General features: G+C 41.8%; 1 protein-coding gene across 1 annotated transcript; it reads left to right on the top strand.

Annotated features, from left to right (window-relative positions):
* Positions 1–2,074: 2,074 nt before the first annotated feature.
* Positions 2,075–11,846, top strand: LIN7C (lin-7 cell polarity scaffold C). The gene is made up of 5 exons (XM_075426284.1): positions 2,075–2,139; positions 7,281–7,399; positions 8,458–8,529; positions 8,882–9,091; positions 11,644–11,846. The coding sequence occupies exons 1-5, from the start codon at positions 2,103–2,105 to the stop codon at positions 11,797–11,799; spliced, it is 594 nt and encodes a 197-aa protein (XP_075282399.1). The 5' UTR covers positions 2,075–2,102; the 3' UTR covers positions 11,800–11,846.
* The last annotated feature ends 6,797 nt before the right edge of the window (positions 11,847–18,643 follow it).

Below are 18,643 nucleotides of genomic sequence, written 5' to 3'. Positions count from 1 at the left end.
TGTAAAAAGACCTAGCTTTCTCAAGTAAAAGATAAGCAGAGAAGGTAAGTTCCCTTTTGCAAGCAAAGAACAAACTAAACCAAGTAACAATTACGTTATCAACATTCTTCACGGATCACAAATTAGAAACCCAAACGTTGTTGTGGGTTTTTTCTCTGCTGGTACAAATCAGCACAAATTCCTGGAGCGATATGGTTCAAGCTGGACAGTGCTATAGAGTAGACAGTGGAAGCACTACATAAAATATGCTTTTCAGAGTTTCTTATTATCATAATGTCATTGCCCAGTTCACTGGGGTCTACAGGAAAGTTAAAGGAGCTGCTTTGGGCTCTGAATCTTTAGTCTTCACTGAAGTCAGAATAATGCTACTATAAAGGTATGTTTAAACACGTGTTCTTATCACATGTCTTTTGGAAAAATCTCAAGATTTATGAAATATTGGTGAACACTCATTTTTCTCCATCGGTTCATCTGTCTAAAGTCAGAGCAGGCTATTTAAAATTTCAATCATTTTTAACAGAATGGTAGTTCCTGCACCACTCTGGTAGAAACATCTGGATTTTATTCCAGAAACATTCTGCAGTTGCAGCTGCTAAAACGCTTTTTCTCACTGGAAACTAGTCTGTGAGGATTTAATTTTGTTCACCTGCAAAATTCCATTCACATGACCTTTTCATGGAAACGTACAAGCAGCATCCTTCAAACTGAGAGGAGCTGGCACTGAAATGAATCACGGGGAGGAACGAGTACATCACTGTCACGCTGGCTGACACTTGGAGACCTGTGGAGAACGATCCTCTTTCAAAGCAAAAAACACCAAACGCAGACAAAATCGAAGCTGAACACAGAATCACAGAATGTTCGGGGTTGGAAGGGACCTCTGTGGGTCATCTAGTCCAACCCTCCTGCCGAAGCAGGGTCACCTACAGCAGGCTGCACAGGACCTTGTCCAGGCGGGTCTTGAATATCTCCAGAGAAGGAGACTCCACAACCTCCCTGGGCAGCCTGTTCCAGTGCTCCATCACCTTCAGAGTGAAGAAGTTCTTCCTCATGTTCAGCTGGAACTTCCTGTGCCTCAGTTTGTGCCCTTTGCCCCTTGTCCTGTCGCTGGGCACCACTGAAAAGAGTTGACACCCAGCCTTGAGATATTTATAAACATTTATTAGGTTCCCTCTCAGCCTTCTCTTCTTCAGGCTGAACAAGCCCAGCTCCCTCAGCCTCTCCTCGTAGGAGAGATGCTCCAGTCTCATCCTCGTAGCCCTCCGCTGGACTCTCTCCAGTAGCTCCTCATCTTTCTTGAACTGGGGAGCCCAGAACTGGACACAGTACTCCAGATGGGGCCTCACTAGGGCAGTGTAGAGGGGAAGGAGAACCTCCCTTGACACCTGCTGGCCACACTCCTCTTGATGCACCCCAGGATCCCATTGGCCTTCTTGGCAGCCAGGGCACACTGCTGGCTCATGGTTAACCTGTCATCCACCAGGACACCCAGGTCCCTCTCCACACAGCTGCTCTGCAGCAGCTCCGCCCCAAGCCTGTACTGATACACGGAGAGTTGCACCCTTAGAGTGAATTAAGAATATATAAATGCGTGTCCTGAAGTAGTCTCCTACTCTTTTCCAGAAAAACGCCTCACAGTACATCACATTTGTGCTTACATCAGTTGAATACAGAAGGTAAACGCAATACATTAGCTCCACACAGAGACTAAATAGATGCCAAACAAGAAATCTAAAGCACGTGCTTCCCCATTTCTCACAGGCAGGAATAAATATAATATCAATATATAATAAATATGTACGTGAATGTATTTATTTATATTCCATCTCCAGGGGCACTCGGGGTACACAGAAAGATACGCGCTCCCCATGTGGTGTTTGTAGCCTGCGAAGAGTCCTCAGTGACGGGAAGGGGTGGGGGGAAGAAAAATAAAAGAAAAAGGGGCATTTTCTGGAGAAGGTGCCGTCAATTGACTTAGCGCGGGCAGCCGGTGCCCCCTCCCCTCAGGCCGAGGGGGCCGCTGCCATCCCCCCTCCCGCCCCCGCACGCACCCTTCCGGCAGCGCCGCGTCACTTCTCGCGCGGGGCCGCAGCCAGGAGAAGATGGCGGCGCTGGGCGAGCCGGTGCGGCTGGAGCGAGGTGAGCGCGGTGGCGGCCGGGGCCGGGCGCTCCCGCCCGCTCTCTGCCCCGGGCGAGCTGCGGCGGTGCAGCCGCTGCCCGGCCCTGGGGCGCGCTGCCGGGGATCCGGCCCCAGCCCCTGGGGCGGCCATCCCTGCCCCCCCGCCGCCGGCCTGAGGCCTTGGGAGCAGCCGTGCCGCGGCTGCTGCGAGCTGGTTCCCCCGGGGTGCTGGCGGGACCCGCCGCTCGGGCTTGCCTTCCCGCGGGCCCCGGAGCCTGCGCTCGCCTTCCGGGCTGCGGGTGGGCTCGCCCCGGCGCTGCCGTGGGGGGGGGGGGGGGGGTGTCTGCTGTGCTTCCACCCGTGTCCGCGGTCCCGCCAGCTCCCAGCTTCTGGCAAAGCTCGCTCTGGAGCAAGGCTGAGTTCTTCGCGTCGGGCTCAGCCTGCGAGGCGGTGTCGTGGCGATAATCATTGACCGGCTTGGTGGCAGGCGAGTGACACATGCCGCTGTCCCTCTGCGCTCGGTCCTGGTTCTGCTCAGCTCCGTTACCCCCGCGCGTTGAAGTTTCCATCCCGGTTTTCCAGTTTATAGCCTCAACTTGTGCTGTTAATACTGCGCGGCGCGCAACTGGAGTTAGTAGGGAAACGGATAAAACGCACAACCTGGCTGTGTGTTTTTTCTGTGGTACGCTTGTGTCTTTCATTCAGGGCTTTTAAGAAACCATAAACTTCTGTCAGGGTCGTTCTTGAGAGCTGTGCAAGGTCCACGGTAGCTCAGTGAACATATGATTGTATAACAGTATGTGTGATTGTTTTATTAGCATAGATGTAGGATAATAGCGGTGGGAAAATGGAATTTAAATGGGAAAAGGATACTGAGAATGGGAAATCCTATTCTTGAAAAGGACGACGATGAAATGGAGTGCAGGTGAATGGATGAACTGACTGTTTGCCCACTGCCATTCCCACTGGGGCCACCACCTTTGCTCACAGTGCTAGAAGCTTTTTTGTCGATGTATAACAGGCTGTATATACCCACTTTATTGTGTTTGGTACTATCACACGTTACCTACGACAGAATTCAGTTCTTCTGTTTGCCTAACCCTCCTTCCCATTCCCCAAGCGAAGCGCTTGTCACGTGTGAGAGAAGACCTGTAAATAGTGACTTATGTAAGAACTTAGCTTCCCACTCTGCAGCTCATCTACCCTCCCTATTCCAAAGCTTGTTAATTAGGGCAGCTGCTTTGGCAGTGGATTAGTTGCTCTTGGTAGGTCTGTGGAGTTTAAACCTCAGGCAGCAGCATCCTCCACCTCATTACCCTGCCGCTATGCTCTGTCCATGGAAAACCAACAACTCTGCAGTGTTACTTAGGGATCGGTGGAACAAAGGAGCTATTTAGTCTTCTGGCATATTGGTCTTTTTAAGAAAAGAACAAAAAGGGAGCACAGTATAATGGACCTACAAAAGCAAGAGCTTTATTTACAGAACTAAATAACCTCGGGTAATCGTATGGGGTTGACTGCACATAACCTGATGATGAATCATCATCAGCTTGAAAGTGAACATCACTAATATTGTTGGCATATAGCATAAGAGAATAGTGTACAAAATTAGCTGATTTCGAATGGTTACCATATGCTTACCATCAGGGCAATTGAAAATTCTCCCCGTCTGTTCTCTCTCTGAGCTGTATTGCAAACACCACCACCCAGATTCACTGGAGTGCAGGGATGAAAAAACATTTAACAGTTTGAAGTTACTTTTACGGTTTGGTGGTGACATGTGATAACTCTACATACACCTTAGGAATTCAGATTATTTGAACATAAGCAGCGGAGGTGGTTAATCAGTATCTATGAGGACGCTGCATTTTTCCTCTTTCTGTGTTTTCTTCACACATATGCTTGGTGTGGTGGCATCTTGCTGGCTTTTTTTCCAACATTCTTTTATTTTAAACGTATCTCTTTTTCAGAACTTTGATCTAGTATCCTGTGATCACAAAACTTAATTTGTGAAGAACAGACAACTGGTTCAAAAAGGACGAAAAGATTAAAAGAAAATTTTTTTTCATTATGTCTGGATTCCATTTTACAGTGAGTTTTATGTTTTGGATTTTTTTAATTACCTACTTCTGGAGTTATTTCTACATCGCTGCTTGTTGAAATCCATCATGGAAACAATTATACAATGTTCATTTCAGTCCCTGGTTCTGAACAGTTGGCTGAACTATAGTGTTAATATTGCAAGGAAGACAGATTTCAGCTGATCGTACCCTGAGCAGTAGATCAGGAGGAAGCAAACTACATCAGCAGAGCAGTCAGCAATCTTTTCTCCTCCGGGCAGAGTTGCGAGGTGTGTTTCGTCACTTGTTCCCAGCCGAACTAGTTCCTTTCCAGAGCAGTGTTGCTGGGAGAGACTGAGCTTTTGAGTAATAGTGCCTAATGCAGTTCACTATGAGAAAGTTATGCTCACTTCACTCTCAGACTGGAATAATGGGGTCCTGTCAATGGGGTAAAGAAAAACAAACGTTGGGGGAGAAGCGTCCTGGTAATGGGACCCGTTGCCCCTATCTACCTGAGCAAGAGGCGCACTGTGGTAAAAGGAGATCTGTAGAGTGCTGAGGACACAGCTTTCATGCTGTGTTTGTTTGCTTTGGGTTTTTACCTTACAGCTGCAGCTTGGTCCTTTGATCTGAAAGCCCTTTTTTATTAAAGTTCATCTTCTGCTTTAGTTTCATCTAAAAGGAATCCAGTTCAGTGTCTCCCAGTCACTTTTTGACAAGCTGATCTGTGCTCTTAGTCTACACTTTATGAAAAGATCCAGCTGCTTCCCAAACTTGCCAATTTTGCCTTAGGGTATAAAATGCTATGTAGTTGAATGTTTGGGCTCTTAGCAGATCCATGTAGGAACTAAATCTAGTTTATTGGTGAAACATGGAGGTCACAAAAGAGGAGAAATTAGCAAATGGTGTTCTGGAGTCAATTTCTGCAGCTACTCTTTGGATCAGTAGATTGCTGTCACCCTTTAAAATTTCTTGCAGTATCCCAATCAAACTGTTAGATAACAAGTTCCTGCACCTTACAGCTTAACATGGCTCATGCGCCACAGACTCGAGAATGGCTGCGTAGAACTGTACTCTTTTATGTGCATGAAGTAGTCATTTGTCTGCAAACATCTGCAAGTATTTAAATGATAGCTGTATTGTAATTTACATACTTACTAGACTTTTCATGAATATATGGAGTGTTGCAGGATTGGAAGTGCTGCTGTTGCCATTTGCTCATCATTCCCCTTCAAGCTGTTCAGTGCGAGACTTGATGAAATTAAGATAGTTTGTACTGTAGTTGCCAAACACAAAAATTACTGAGGATGTTGGTGATGTTTGCATCGTAAAAAGATTGAAAGATTAATGAGCAATCACATCTAGAATCTCTTCAATTTCATCTAATATTTTGTATGTTAAAATACAAAATGCTCGTTAGGAAATTAAAAGCTTCAGAAGCTTTCTTTTTATTTTATTTTTTAGTTGTGGTACAGATAGCAAATATGCATGCCTGTGTGAAATGAGTTCTCTGTAGACTTGGGATTGGTGATAGCTAGAGTTTAGGTTTTGATATTTCTTTGCTTTGGATACCTGATGCTTATAAAGCTTGAATATGCTTGCCAAAACGTGCCAAGTTCTCATGGCATGTAGAAACCTTAACTCTCATCTGAAATACTTTGTCTTGTGCCTGTAGTGATAATACTGGGATGTTCTTCCGTGCAGGGTTTGTTTCCAGTCTGTGACACAGACACAGCTTTAACTGTGCTCGTGGATGACCGGTCCGTGAGGTGAAGCCGTGCCTTGTTTAGTTGGCTGCACCGCCTGATCGCAGTGTAGTAGTCAGTAAGATGTGTCTGACTGAGAATTTACGGAAGCGGACAGAACGTCACCATGGGTTGTCTCTTGCCAGTGTGCTTCACCTTGGTTTTGGAACATATACCCCACTGTTTTTCCATCCTCTTACGTAAATTCTCTTGTCTTATACTTGGCCTTTAGAAGCTCGTGGCTCTTTCACATCTTCTGTGCTGATATGATGCCATTGAATAGATGTGCGTTCACATGAAAAATGATTGCCTAAAGGTTAATTACTGAAAAAAGGAAGTAATGTGTTCAGGATATAGCAATGTCCTGGACTTCATCCTTTTCTAAAATGATCTGTGCCTTTTTTTGTATAGTAGATTAATCACTGCTGCTTGGCCTTTGTGATAATGAAGGTAATCCTTTCTATCTGCTTTTCTGGGAGACTGTTCTACTTCTGTTCGAGGACTGGCGTGATTCAGAATCATCACTAATGTAACACTTCGGAAATACAAGTGAGGGATATTAATGTATTCTGCTGCTGCCAGCAGCGTGTCACATAGTGTTTGATGTCCATCTTCAGTCGTACGGGTCTGGAATGGAAGCCTTCACAGGGAGTTCATTTTCACAAAGCGGCATCTGCATTTATGAGAATATGGACAGTGTGAATTCTTAGGAACAAATTTCTAGGAACTGGAACAAAGAGATTTGGGGTTGAGGATTCTAGAGTACAGAGATACTTTCTCTCAACTGAGAGTATCAAAAGGAGTTTGGTTGTTTGTCTGAGCACTTTGGAAGAAAATATAGGCCAGATAGGTCTCAGCCCTGTTGTAGGGAAAGCATGAAGTGTACTCTGGTTGAACTATTTTTTTTTTTTAATATAAAAGGAATCTTAGCATATTTGACAATATTCTAGCTGGTTTTAACAAAATGTTATCTGTCCAGTAGATAAATAATGAAGTTATGCATGTGAAATGTTGATAGTGTATCTGTCAATGAAATATTTCAGCCTGATTTAATCTTCAAGGAAAAATCAGATTTTCTTTAAAATATGTTCATGGCAGTGAGATGTCCAGATGCTTTCCAGGGTTGGATTGCTGTGGTTGACTTAAAAATCATGGGGAAAATACGGTCTTTTATTGTAACATTTTGTAGATACGTAGTTTTATGGGAGAAATGAAACTAATACATGGTTTTAAGGTGTATACAAGTGCACGCACAAACAGAGACTGCTCCATTGACTTAATTTCAACCCAACAGAAACCTCCGCCCTTGAATTTCCTCAGGCATTCCTCATTACTAGTGCTTTATTTTTTCCGTAGACATCTGCAGAGCAATTGAGTTGCTGGAAAAATTACAGAGAAGTGGAGAAGTGCCACCACAAAAGCTACAGGCTTTGCAAAGGGTCCTTCAAAGTGAATTCTGTAATGCTGTAAGGGAGGTAAGTTAGCTTGACTTAAGCAGTTACCTTGAGTATGTTTTACTTTTTCTTTTTTGTGTTCAGTACAATAATCTGATTTAGTTCTTTCTAAAAGCTGATTTTGACTTACAGACCTTAATAGAACAAGACTTATTTTTAAAAGTTCCAAAGAAGATAATTTGGGATAGCATAGGTGTATTAAATAATGGCCCAGGAGCAAATCACTTCCTTGCTGGCAGCTAGCAGGCTGTTATCCTCTTGGCATGTAAGAATGGACGAAGTTTGAATTGTCTCTATTGCTTATATGCCAAATCCACATCACCTGGAGGTGGAGCCTTGCACCACCTCATCTTCATTCCAGATGCTCTTTTGGAGGTTTTTGGGTGATTGAATGTACCTTGCTGTTGGTGCTGCCACTGATGATGACACCTAGAATGATTTATAAATCTGTTGTAGACACAGGTGTCATCTTAAGGTGTTCATCCTATGGAGGACAGTGTATTTATTGCTTAGTAAGTCCAAGTGATCGGCAGGTGAGGGCGTGGGTTAGCTCTCAGTGTAAGCACCTCCATAGCATTAATATTCTTACTGCCTCTGTGCTTTTGATACGATTTTTTTCTGAAGGTATTCAGTTAGTTGCATCAGTTGAAGGAAAATATGGAGGTCTGGGGGGAGGACTGGGTTGTTCGGAGAGCTTTAAGGATTTTGCGTGCATCCTTATTGAAGAGTTCCAGCTTGAATCAAACAAGAGAAGGTGGTCATGTCTCCAGTCAGGTGTATTAGACTAGCCATAAGCATTTCTAAATTAACAGTGATGTCTGAATGCTGTAGAAGGAGGGAAGATTTAGGTTGACACCTAGATATGCATTGATTAACTGAGCGATAAAGACGCCGAGAGAGTTGTTGCTGCATAGTGTGGTAGCTTGTCACTTGATGCCTTGTAGTGAATCGGAGAGTAACTTATTAGAGGTGTGTACTTTTTAATTTACGCACGTTTAAGTTCTACCTCATATTTTGTTATATTATCTAAGCAGAAAAATATCTGTTTTCTCCATGCTTAAACTGCTTTGTCTCTAAAGGTGTATGAACACGTATACGAAACTGTGGATATCAGCAGTAGCCCAGAAGTTAGAGCTAATGCAACAGCAAAGGTAAAAGCCAAACTATAACTTGTGTAAAATACAGTAGTTTGTTACTTTAGAAGCAGAAGAATGTTATTTAAAATTCAGAAGGATATTACCTAGATGTCTGATAAAATGGATAAGCTTAATGGATTATTAAAAAGTATAGCGAGAGACTTGTTATTTTTAAGTTTCTTCTGTTTTAATTTTATTCTTGGAGTTCTAAATTTTTCATGCTAGTGTTGGTATCTGGAGAATTCATCTAATTTGTCTTAATATTTAAGTACTTTGGGACAAAAATACTGTTTCAGCCTGCTCACTGTGTCTAGCTAAGGGGTCTATATTTAATTTCTTATAAATAGGAAAATCTTGTGTCTTACAGGCCACTGTAGCTGCGTTTGCTGCTAGTGAGGGTCATTCCCACCCCAGAGTGGTTGAACTACCCAAAACCGAAGAAGGTCTTGGATTCAACATTATGGGAGGCAAAGAACAAAATTCTCCAATCTATATCTCTCGAATCATCCCTGGCGGTGTAGCTGATAGACACGGAGGCTTGAAACGTGGAGACCAGCTGCTTTCTGTAAACGGAGTGGTAGGAACTGGTTTTCACTTTCTGTAGCAGTAACTACTTGTTTCCGCTTGAGGGCATACAGAGAATGTACATGGCACAAGCTGGAGCACAAGCTTTTAATCTTGGCAAAATAATTTCTGTCCTTGCAAAAACAACTTGCTTGGGTTTCTGTGGAGCTGTGTGCACGAGGTATTCTAGTATTATGCTTTGGTTATTTAATTCAGCCAGAGACTGTACTTTTTATGTCAGTATTTCAGATTCTGAGGGGTTGTCTAAATTTAGTCAAAATAGTGTTTTGTGAAATAGTAACTGCCATTATGGCTTCCTCTTTCAACCAAGTTTCATGATGCAGATTTTAATTAATATAGTTTTCTGCACTTTCTAAGGTAAGTAGTAAATTATACTGGGTTGTGTTAGGCTGACCGTATTCTCACTATACCAGTAAAAATGCTACTGCATAATGAAAGCTGTAAAGAGATGGAACTACAAGGTGGTGTTATCTTCAGTTGTGTGGTATTTTTTTTCCTTCCATTTAAGTGCACTGAGCTTCAAAAACAGGGATTTTTAGCATATTTTAAGGAGGATATGTCTAAAGTGCCGTTGTGGATATTTATTTTTAAGAAGTATCCTTTTCTGAGGAGTTACAATACAAAAAGCAAAAAAACACAGGGTGGCTGGAAAGAGGAAGCTATGGACAAGCTTTGACTTACGGCAGCTGCTAGTCAAACACAGGCAAATATCTCTCTGCTTTTATTTACAGAGGAGCTGTGTGCTAGCTTAAAATTAATGTTTTCATCATTACATCTACAAACCCAATTTTATTTTAAGACTGAGGGTTGAACTAAATCCTGTACTCTTTTATCTGAGTGGGGTTTTTTTGACACATGAAAGGAGTAGAGACTTACTGGGTGTCTGTACTATGGGGATTCCCAGCTGGCACAGGTCTCTGACATACGTGGTGCCTCACTATTACCTGGGATTTCAACTGTCCTTTTCAGGAGACGTAAGAGAAATCATGGCCGCAGTGACACAGCTGTCGATGGCCTAGCGTTCCTATTTTGAAGTGTTGAGGGACAGGTGTAGAAGTGTCTTCAGATGAGGCCTTCCTCACCCACACACCCTCTTAAAGAAAACAAAAGCACCACTCCACCCCAAACTGAACCCGATCCCGAGACAGCTGGTACAGCTAACTCTGTGTGTGTGCATGCACATGTGTAAACATATGTAGCCACTGTAAGAATACAGTGCGGAAGAATGAGTGCATAAAATACTGTTGAGAATCCTAACGTGATCTCAGAAGAATCTTCTGCTGATGTTTGCAGATGGAATCCTGTCATCTTAATACATGACAGGCATTTCCTTGCAACTGTAATTTCTGATTTAATACTTCTTTTTTAAAAACAGAAGTGCCACTGCCAAGATGGCAGTGAATGTGCCTTGGAACAAGTTTTGTTGTTTTTTGTTTTTTTTTTCTGCTGGGATGTTTTGAGTGTACTCCAGAATTTTAGGTGTTTTGGTATAATTCGACATTGCAAACTTTTTATTACCAGTCTTAAACAGAACAGCCTACACATCCACTTGAGTAACAGAAATGAAAGCATTCAAATGTATGTGTTGTCTAAGTCTGATAGAAGAGAAATAACTTGGGTTTTTTTTAACTGTTGTCTTTCTTTCTGTAAGTAACTTTATAGTAACGGGGAAACCCTCCAATCAACAGGTACATCACCTGCCTTCTAGCTTCTAATAGCACCAGTGGGAGGTAGGCTTGGGGTAGTCCCATCGTTGTGTTTAATAAGTTTGGGAGAAATAAGTTTTACTGATAAAATGTATGCTGTCCAGGAGTGTATATTTGGATGCAGTTGAGAATTGTTGCTTTAAATTTGTAATTACATAAATCTAATGTAATCCTAATAAATTCTGAGAGTTGTTTTAGGAAAGTATGTTTATCCTGTTCTTGCTGAGTTGGGTTAGGCTATTCTTTCTCAGTGTAGAGGAAATTAACTTGAATACCTTGCATTTACTGAGAGACATGTGGAGCATTAACATATGCAACACGCTGCATGTTAGCTGCTCTGTTGCAGGTGCCCAGTGTGCCCTGTTTTGCCTTGTCGTAACACAGGATAACATCGAGAAGGCAGCTATCTTGCAGTCGTCAGTGGCAACTTATTAGACAAATTGAGGGTGACTACTGAATTTGGAATGCATGCCAAAAGAAGAACAACAATCTTGAATTTTAAATAAGTATCCTCCTGAAGTTGTTGATTTTTAAGTGTAATTTCATAATTGCCTAATGTTATCCTTATTTCACTTACTGTAGGTAAATAAAGAATTGTTCAGCACAAACCTATTCGAAAGTTTTGCCCTACTCATTTGTTAATACTAATCAGTATATTTATCATCACCTCTTACTGACTTGCTGAAGAATAAATCCTGAACTTGAGTGATGTTGTCCTTTTGCAGTCTTCAGACTAGAATACTTCAAAATTTGATTATACAGAAGTTGCACAAAAAATGAAAACTGTTTTCAGTGTGTGTCTTTACTAACACTGTACTTAACGGTTTATGCTTTGCAGAGCGTCGAAGGTGAACACCATGAAAAAGCAGTAGAACTGCTGAAGGCGGCTCAAGGAAAGGTTAAATTAGTTGTGCGATACACGCCAAAGGTCCTGGAAGAAATGGAGTCAAGATTTGAAAAAATGAGATCAGCAAAACGCAGGCAGCAAAATTAACATTGTATGCAATAACTTAAAGAGAAAATATATTCCATTTACGTTTATAGTTTGCTTCGTGACTTAGTTGATCCAGTGCCTGGCTACAAAAGACACTGTCCTTTTCATAGAATCACAGAATAATTGAGGCTGGGGGAACTCCTGGAGATCCTCTAGTCCGCCCCCCTTGCTGAGAGGAGGGCTAGCTAGAGCAGGTTGTTCAGGACAGTGACAAGCTGGGGTTTTGAGCATCTCCAAGGATGGAAACTCCAGAAGATCTCTGGGCAACAGGTTCTAGTGTTTTGATCTCCCTTACACTGCGAAGGTCCATCGTTATGTTTAAATGGAGCTTCCTATATTTCAATTTGTGCCCATTGCCTCTTGTCCCGTTGCTGGATACTACTGAGAAGAGTCTGGCTCTTTCTTTTTTACTCCTATCAGACATTTACACACTTTGATAAGATTGCCCCTGCGCCTTCTCTTCCCCAGGCTAGACAATCGCAGTTTTCTCAGCCTCGCCTTGTCTGTCAGCTGCTCCAATCACTTAATCACCTTTGTGGCCCTTCAGTGGACTTGCTCTGGTGTATGCCTACGTCTGTATTGATGTGGGGAGCCCAAAACTGGACCCAGTGCTTGAGTTGTGTCTCACCAGGGCTGAGCAGGGGCGGAGAATCACCTCCCTCAGCTTGCTGGCCATGCTCTTTCTAGTGCAGACCAGGAGGCTGCTGGACTGCTTTGCCATGAGGGCACACGGTGGCTCATGGTCAGCTTGGTGTCATGGTCTGCAAGGCTGCTTTGCGGCTGGTTGGCCCCCCAGCCCATACTGGTGCATGGGGTTATTCCTCCCCAGGTGTAGACCTTGCACTTGCCCTTGTTGAACTTCATGAGATTCTTGTTCACTTCTCCAGCTTGCTGAGGTCCCTTTGAATGGCTCACTGAGAGTGTGCTCTGTCCCATCACTGGTGGTGTTAAACAGTGTGGACCCCAGTACAGACCCCTGGGGTGCATCAGTCGCGACTGGCATCCAGCAGGACTTTGTGCCACTGGTCACAACCACCCTTGGCAGTTCAGCCGCCTTTAGAATGCTCTCTGCCTCCGTGGGTTTCACAGTTTAAGAGGAATGTGTATTTTTAAAATGGCCTGAGATACCCTTAAAAAGCTTACATGTTGATATTTCTATTGATTTTTTTTAAAAAGTCTCTTTCATGTCAGACCTTTAAGCATGAAAGTGAATTTATAGACTTTTCAGAGGCGTTTAATAAGACACACTTGTACAACTGGCATTCCTTTTTTCCTGTTTTCTTTTGGCATTACTTAACATAGAATCTGCAGGTTTTTTTGCTGAATGATTTTGAAAAAAAAAAAAAGATTCTTATGTAGCAGTATTTTGGCACTTTTCTTAAGGGTATGTTGTGTATCAACTAGAAAACCTAATCATGATCTACTGTGTAGCTGATAATGATACCAGATTTTGTAATGTTTCGGTAAGTACATTATTTTTACACTTCTGCTAAACTGTATTTCGTTACTCTGGAAATTGTATTACCTCGCCTGTAAATAATTTACAGTTGGTATTCTCATACAATAATTTTGTAATAGCCAACATTTACAAATCTGCAGCAGTCATTCCTGTAACTTACATTGTTTCATACTCATTTTAAAGCAGTGAAGAGGAAAAATGTAATTGTGTATGCAGTTCTGGATTGACTGTCTAGGTGTATTTTTATATTCAGAAACAGAAGATATATTAATGGAGTACAAAAGAATTCCAGACGTTTCCCTGACTTTCTGATGTTTAAAAGAAATATTCATCTTAATTGTCATACCTCTCATGTTTTCACTATGTTCTATTGTAGTCTTATCTACAGGCTGACTGTATTGGTCTTGGAATAGTTAGTACCTAAATCATTGATTATTACATTTGTAAGAGTGAAATATTCTGAGGCTTATATGCCAGGTTACCGTGCCATGTGAACTTGTCTGGGGTTTTATTACTGACTGCTGCTGACCTGGAGGATTCTTGTTTGTACTACAGAAGTACTACATCACCATTGCTATAAAACTTTATGTGGAATGGGGCTGTGGTGGTAATAAGGAAATCTCCGGCTGTAAGCGATTAATGTCGCGTCTCGAGCGTGGGTGATGGTGGCATGGGCTTTGACATTTTGAAGAGAATTTCTGGACAGAGGTCCACTGCTTGGAATCTACCAGGTTTGAGGCTGTATTTGCATAGTGTAGGTTTGGGAGTTTGTTTTTTTATTATTATTATCATTCAGCTTCACCTTTTGATATATATCTAAAATTAACTTGTCTGTCTACTGGGTGTCTACTCACTTGTATGGCAGCTATGAGTGCATCCTAATTGACTGTTAGTAATTTGGTTCTTAGAAGCTTAAACTGAGAAGTGCAGTTCTTACTGTGTGGCTAATCCCTAGTCTTTCCACATGGAGCAGTATGATCCATTGTGAAATAATTCAGTATGTGGAAGAGAGGAAAAGGTTAGCGATCTAAAAATGACAGCATGAAGTTTGTGCTTTATCAGTTGATCTATTGGAAAAGAAAAAATGTGATTGCTGCAGGCAAGTTAGAAATGTGATTGCTTTCTGCATGTATGTAAGCATGGTGAGCCGGCAAAGAGAAATTTGGATATTAAAGACAGTGATAGTTTGAAAATGCAGTATAAATATTTATCAGTTAGATGACAATGAGCACTGAATTGCGTGGTTAATTATGTGTCATAGGCCTCTTCCAGAAGGCCTCCTGTTACTGATACAACCACGCTGTTGAATTGTATATTTTTATGGAACAACTAATGTTTAAAGTATTGAGACCAAAATCACTAGTTAGACCAATTGTGGATGTGTTTTAATTTAATTGTAAAATACTAGAGATTTGTCTTAGAGCTATATATAAATATATATATTAAAGAAAGGTATGGATGCAAGATAGAAATGTGCATTTTAAGACCTGTATCCCTTGTGTTACTGAACGAAGAGGTGTGTTTTGTTACTCCATGGAAATACTTACTGTAGTGCAGCTAGAGCTGCTAAATGCAGTAGCATTTTTGTTGTGAATTGTAGCATTTGGGTACAGTTTGTCAACTACTACACAATGTGGGGAGGTGTATCTGGGCACATGAATTGGTACGTGTAGAATTTAATAAAAAGTTTTTAAATTGCAACAACAAAAAAATCCAATAAACAGACAACTCATTAACAGCTATCTTTAATACTATGAAAACCCTGTGATGTTAAGGAAAGAATGGACTAAAATATGCCAAGAAACTTGATCTCTGTTACTACTGAGCAGTGCCTGTACTGTGTTAATATGCAGTCCCTGCCCACGTGGCATACTTGGGTATGCAAGCAGATTGAGAAGAGGTGTCATTTCTGCAGAGAACTTCTGCACCTATTGCTGCTGTGAGGGATCTTTGGGTTTTATCAACAGAAAAATAAAAGTTAAACTGCATCTGCATTGTGTTTGTGCGTTTTTACTCTGACTTTCCATTTTGAGTGCTGTTTTCAGACTGCTGTAATTGGGTGTTTATAATCTCTGGGGCATAACATAAACACCCTGCATGTGTGTGGGCCTCTGAAGAGAAAAACTTTAAATCTGTTATTAGTTTGTTCTCCTGATTGCTTACAGAACTTCCCTTTTCTACCCCAATGTTTGGTGATTTGTTGGAGAAGAAAATCAGAATGCTGCAAAGTATCTATAATACTTCGGACATCCTGCATTTCTGAGACCTCCTGATTCTCAGCTGCACAAACTCAAATGTTGTGTATTGTTCTGAGTCAGATATTATCTTTAATTGTTTGAGGCAAGTATCTCGGGTATTGAGATGTTGAATTTCTGTAGTTCCTTGTTTAAAGGCCTTGTAAGGTTGTCAGCTCCTCAGAAAAATGTGCCTGGAGTTATGAACGGAGATAAAGGTAGGAGAAAATGCTTCAGTTCTGAATCTAAAAAGGCTTTTTTTTTTTTAAATGTAGGTTGGCTGGAAAAAATAGGCAAAAATATTTATGTGAATATTTTTATTTGATGTAGAGGATTGATAACACATGAACTGGAAATAAAAACACATTTTCAATTTTATTTTAAAATCAAATCATTTCCATTATCTGGCTTACACAGTGGCTATCTCTGTTCTGCTAAATATGGTTCAGATCTGTAGAGAGAAACAGGGTTTCACCGTAAGGCTGTAACTCTGAACCAAGGACTGGCTGAAGTTAATGCTATTTCATAATTTAAAAACCCAGTAGTTTACCTCATGTTTTTCATTGCAATTACAGGCTTAACTGACTTTAAGACAACCAACTTTCATGTTGGTGGAACGTGCTTATTTCTCACTTCTGATTTTGCCTGTGATCTAGCAGTCGGTGTCCAAACAAGCTGGAAGGTGTTCTGTCCGAGCCAGTAGCCCCCCTTAAACACGCGTGGACTGAGACTGACTTATAAACTGAAGAAAAGAAGCTATTTCAGCGTTTCCCTGCAGAATTATTTTCCTCTCTTCTGATCATTGCTTCTGGAGGCTGATGGTGGATGCAAAAATGTTTTCACCTTAATTTAAAACCAGAAATGCTTATCTGAAAAAGCAAAACTTCTGTGTATCTGAGGCTGCCTACATGTTGGCATAAACTGATGAAAGCTGGCACTCCTGTCACCTTCTTGTCCTCAATTATGGCACTTACTTGTGCTGGCATTTGCTGGGTTTTGGTAAGGAGCAATTGCTAGCAGAAAAAAAGTGTCAATTTTTTTAAGTCTACTTCCATTTCCTTAAGTGAACTCAAAAAGCAAAATGCACGGTCAAAGGAATTGCATCAGTGCAAAGAAAGGGTGAGACCATGGCAGGCAAACTGATTCGAATTACAGGGAAGCGCAAGGTAACGGAGCAGTCTGGCTTTCTGTGATGCTTTGTCTTGTAAAATCCTGATCAGGAGAGGTTTTTAAGAGCAGAGCCTGGGTTGTGGTGCTCACTTTTATAGGGAAGCTGTCCTTTGCCTGGAGGGTCTGAGGCTGAGGCAGCACGCTCAGCAAACAACATCTGAAATTCAGAAGTGTGCCTCAGGATAAAACTGGTAGATAGTTCTGAGTGTAAAAGAAAGAAACCAGGAAAGCTGCAATAAAAGTTCCATGGAAATCTTTCAAGATTAAATTGGCATTGAAGTTGACGTTTTGATGTGCTACTATTTCGTGTTGGTTTAGAGACCCGTCTGAGCTCTAGAGTAGCAAACTCTTGAAAAGTAAAACTCTGCATCCTTCACCTTTATTGGGTTTCGCTGGGTTTTTTTTAACTAAGTGGGTATTTTATTGGTAACAAAGGCTTAAAAGATTTAAAATTAAGTCTTCCACTCAGACACGTACTAATCGTTCCTTCCCCACTCCTCAAAGGAAGGAGCCTTATCGCATGTTGCAAGACTTAGGAAACTGGGTCTATTAATCCCAAACTGAACAATCCTCAGATACCTATATGACCTTGTATCTGTTTAACTGTATAGTTTGATGTATTGATAAATCTTGCCTATGCAGAAAGGCTTCTGTTAATATAAAAGCTGGAGTAAGATGGATGCATTGCAATATCACTGGGTGTTCGTGTTCAAGGTTGTAAAACCTTACATTGAAATGATGTGTCCTGTTGAGAAATGGCAATATTTAAACAGTCGTTTTCTTCCTTTAAATTTCCCCTCCTTTTCACCATTTTTTTTAAATGGTGTATTTTCCTGGCTAGTCAATCTGGTTTGACAGTGTAGAAGGCAAACATGGCTATCTAAGAGTTACCCAGGTTTTTGTATAAAGTTACTGGATTTTTTTTCCATCATATCATCTGTTTTAGGCACTCAGACATACGTTTTTCCACGTTTCTTTCTGATTTCTCCTTGGCTATCTAAAAAATAGATCTGTAGAGGGGGAAAAAAAACCCCCAGACTTCACTACCACCACCGAAAAGTCATCTTCCTGCACAGCGCAAGACTTGGAGTTGCGTACTCCCAAAGGCAAGTGAAACCACCTGGGCCTGCTCCTTATCTTATCGCAGCTCCGCTTCTCTGCCCGAGCAGCGCAGCAGCATTGTCTGAATCCAATCTAATCTGGGCTGGAGCCTGGCTGGCCAACAGCAGGGAAATAAGTCATCGGGCCTTTCACCTGCTTCAGGTGGCTGTAAGTGAAAGGCAAAAGTTAGTGATTTATTGTGTTGCTGGCACTGCAGCAGCGCCTGGAAGTCCCGGGTTTGAAGCGGGATCCTATTGTGTTTTGCAGTGTACAAACACGGAACAAGTAGTTTGGCTCCAGAGAGCCTCAATCCATGGCGAAGAACCTGCAGGTCTGGTGGCTGGCATTGTAAAATACGCGTTTCTGAGGAGTGGGGGGAAAAAAATACAACGGAAAATGAAGTAAGACTTTTTGCAGTTTCCTCTGCTATTTCATTTGGGGTCAATTTGTTTTTTTTTCCCCCCTCTGAGGAGTACACAAGTGAGCTGGCACCTCGGCAGGAGCAGGCGGCTTGAGATGCGAATACCCGCTCTGGTGTTTTATGTTAACACTCGCTGGGTTTTTGGTAGGCTCCTGACTGTGATCTTGCTGAAGCTGAGAGCCTGCAGTAGCCATGCTTTTTTTCAGTAGTCTCTATCATAAATGCAGAGTCCCTAAGGAATTCTGTCCAGGTTGCTGTTTCGTGAAAGCATTAAATGTGTGAAATGTATGCTGCTGGTGTTAGGTGTGGGTCACGCTGCAGTTTAACCCTGTGCAGGAACAGCTTTAGATAAATGTGACAACATGTTCAAATGAAATAGCAAGAGTAATTCTGGTTAAACGAGCAGAATGCAACTCGATAAGTGAAAAAAAAAAATGGATCATGATGAGAAAGGGCTAC

The sequence above is a fragment of the Opisthocomus hoazin genome, chromosome 7 (assembly GCF_030867145.1).
Source record: "Opisthocomus hoazin isolate bOpiHoa1 chromosome 7, bOpiHoa1.hap1, whole genome shotgun sequence".
In the NCBI taxonomy this organism is placed as follows: Eukaryota; Metazoa; Chordata; class Aves; order Opisthocomiformes; family Opisthocomidae; genus Opisthocomus; species Opisthocomus hoazin.
The sequence above is the reverse complement of the archived record's forward strand: the minus strand, read 5'-3'. Positions and strand labels throughout refer to the sequence as shown.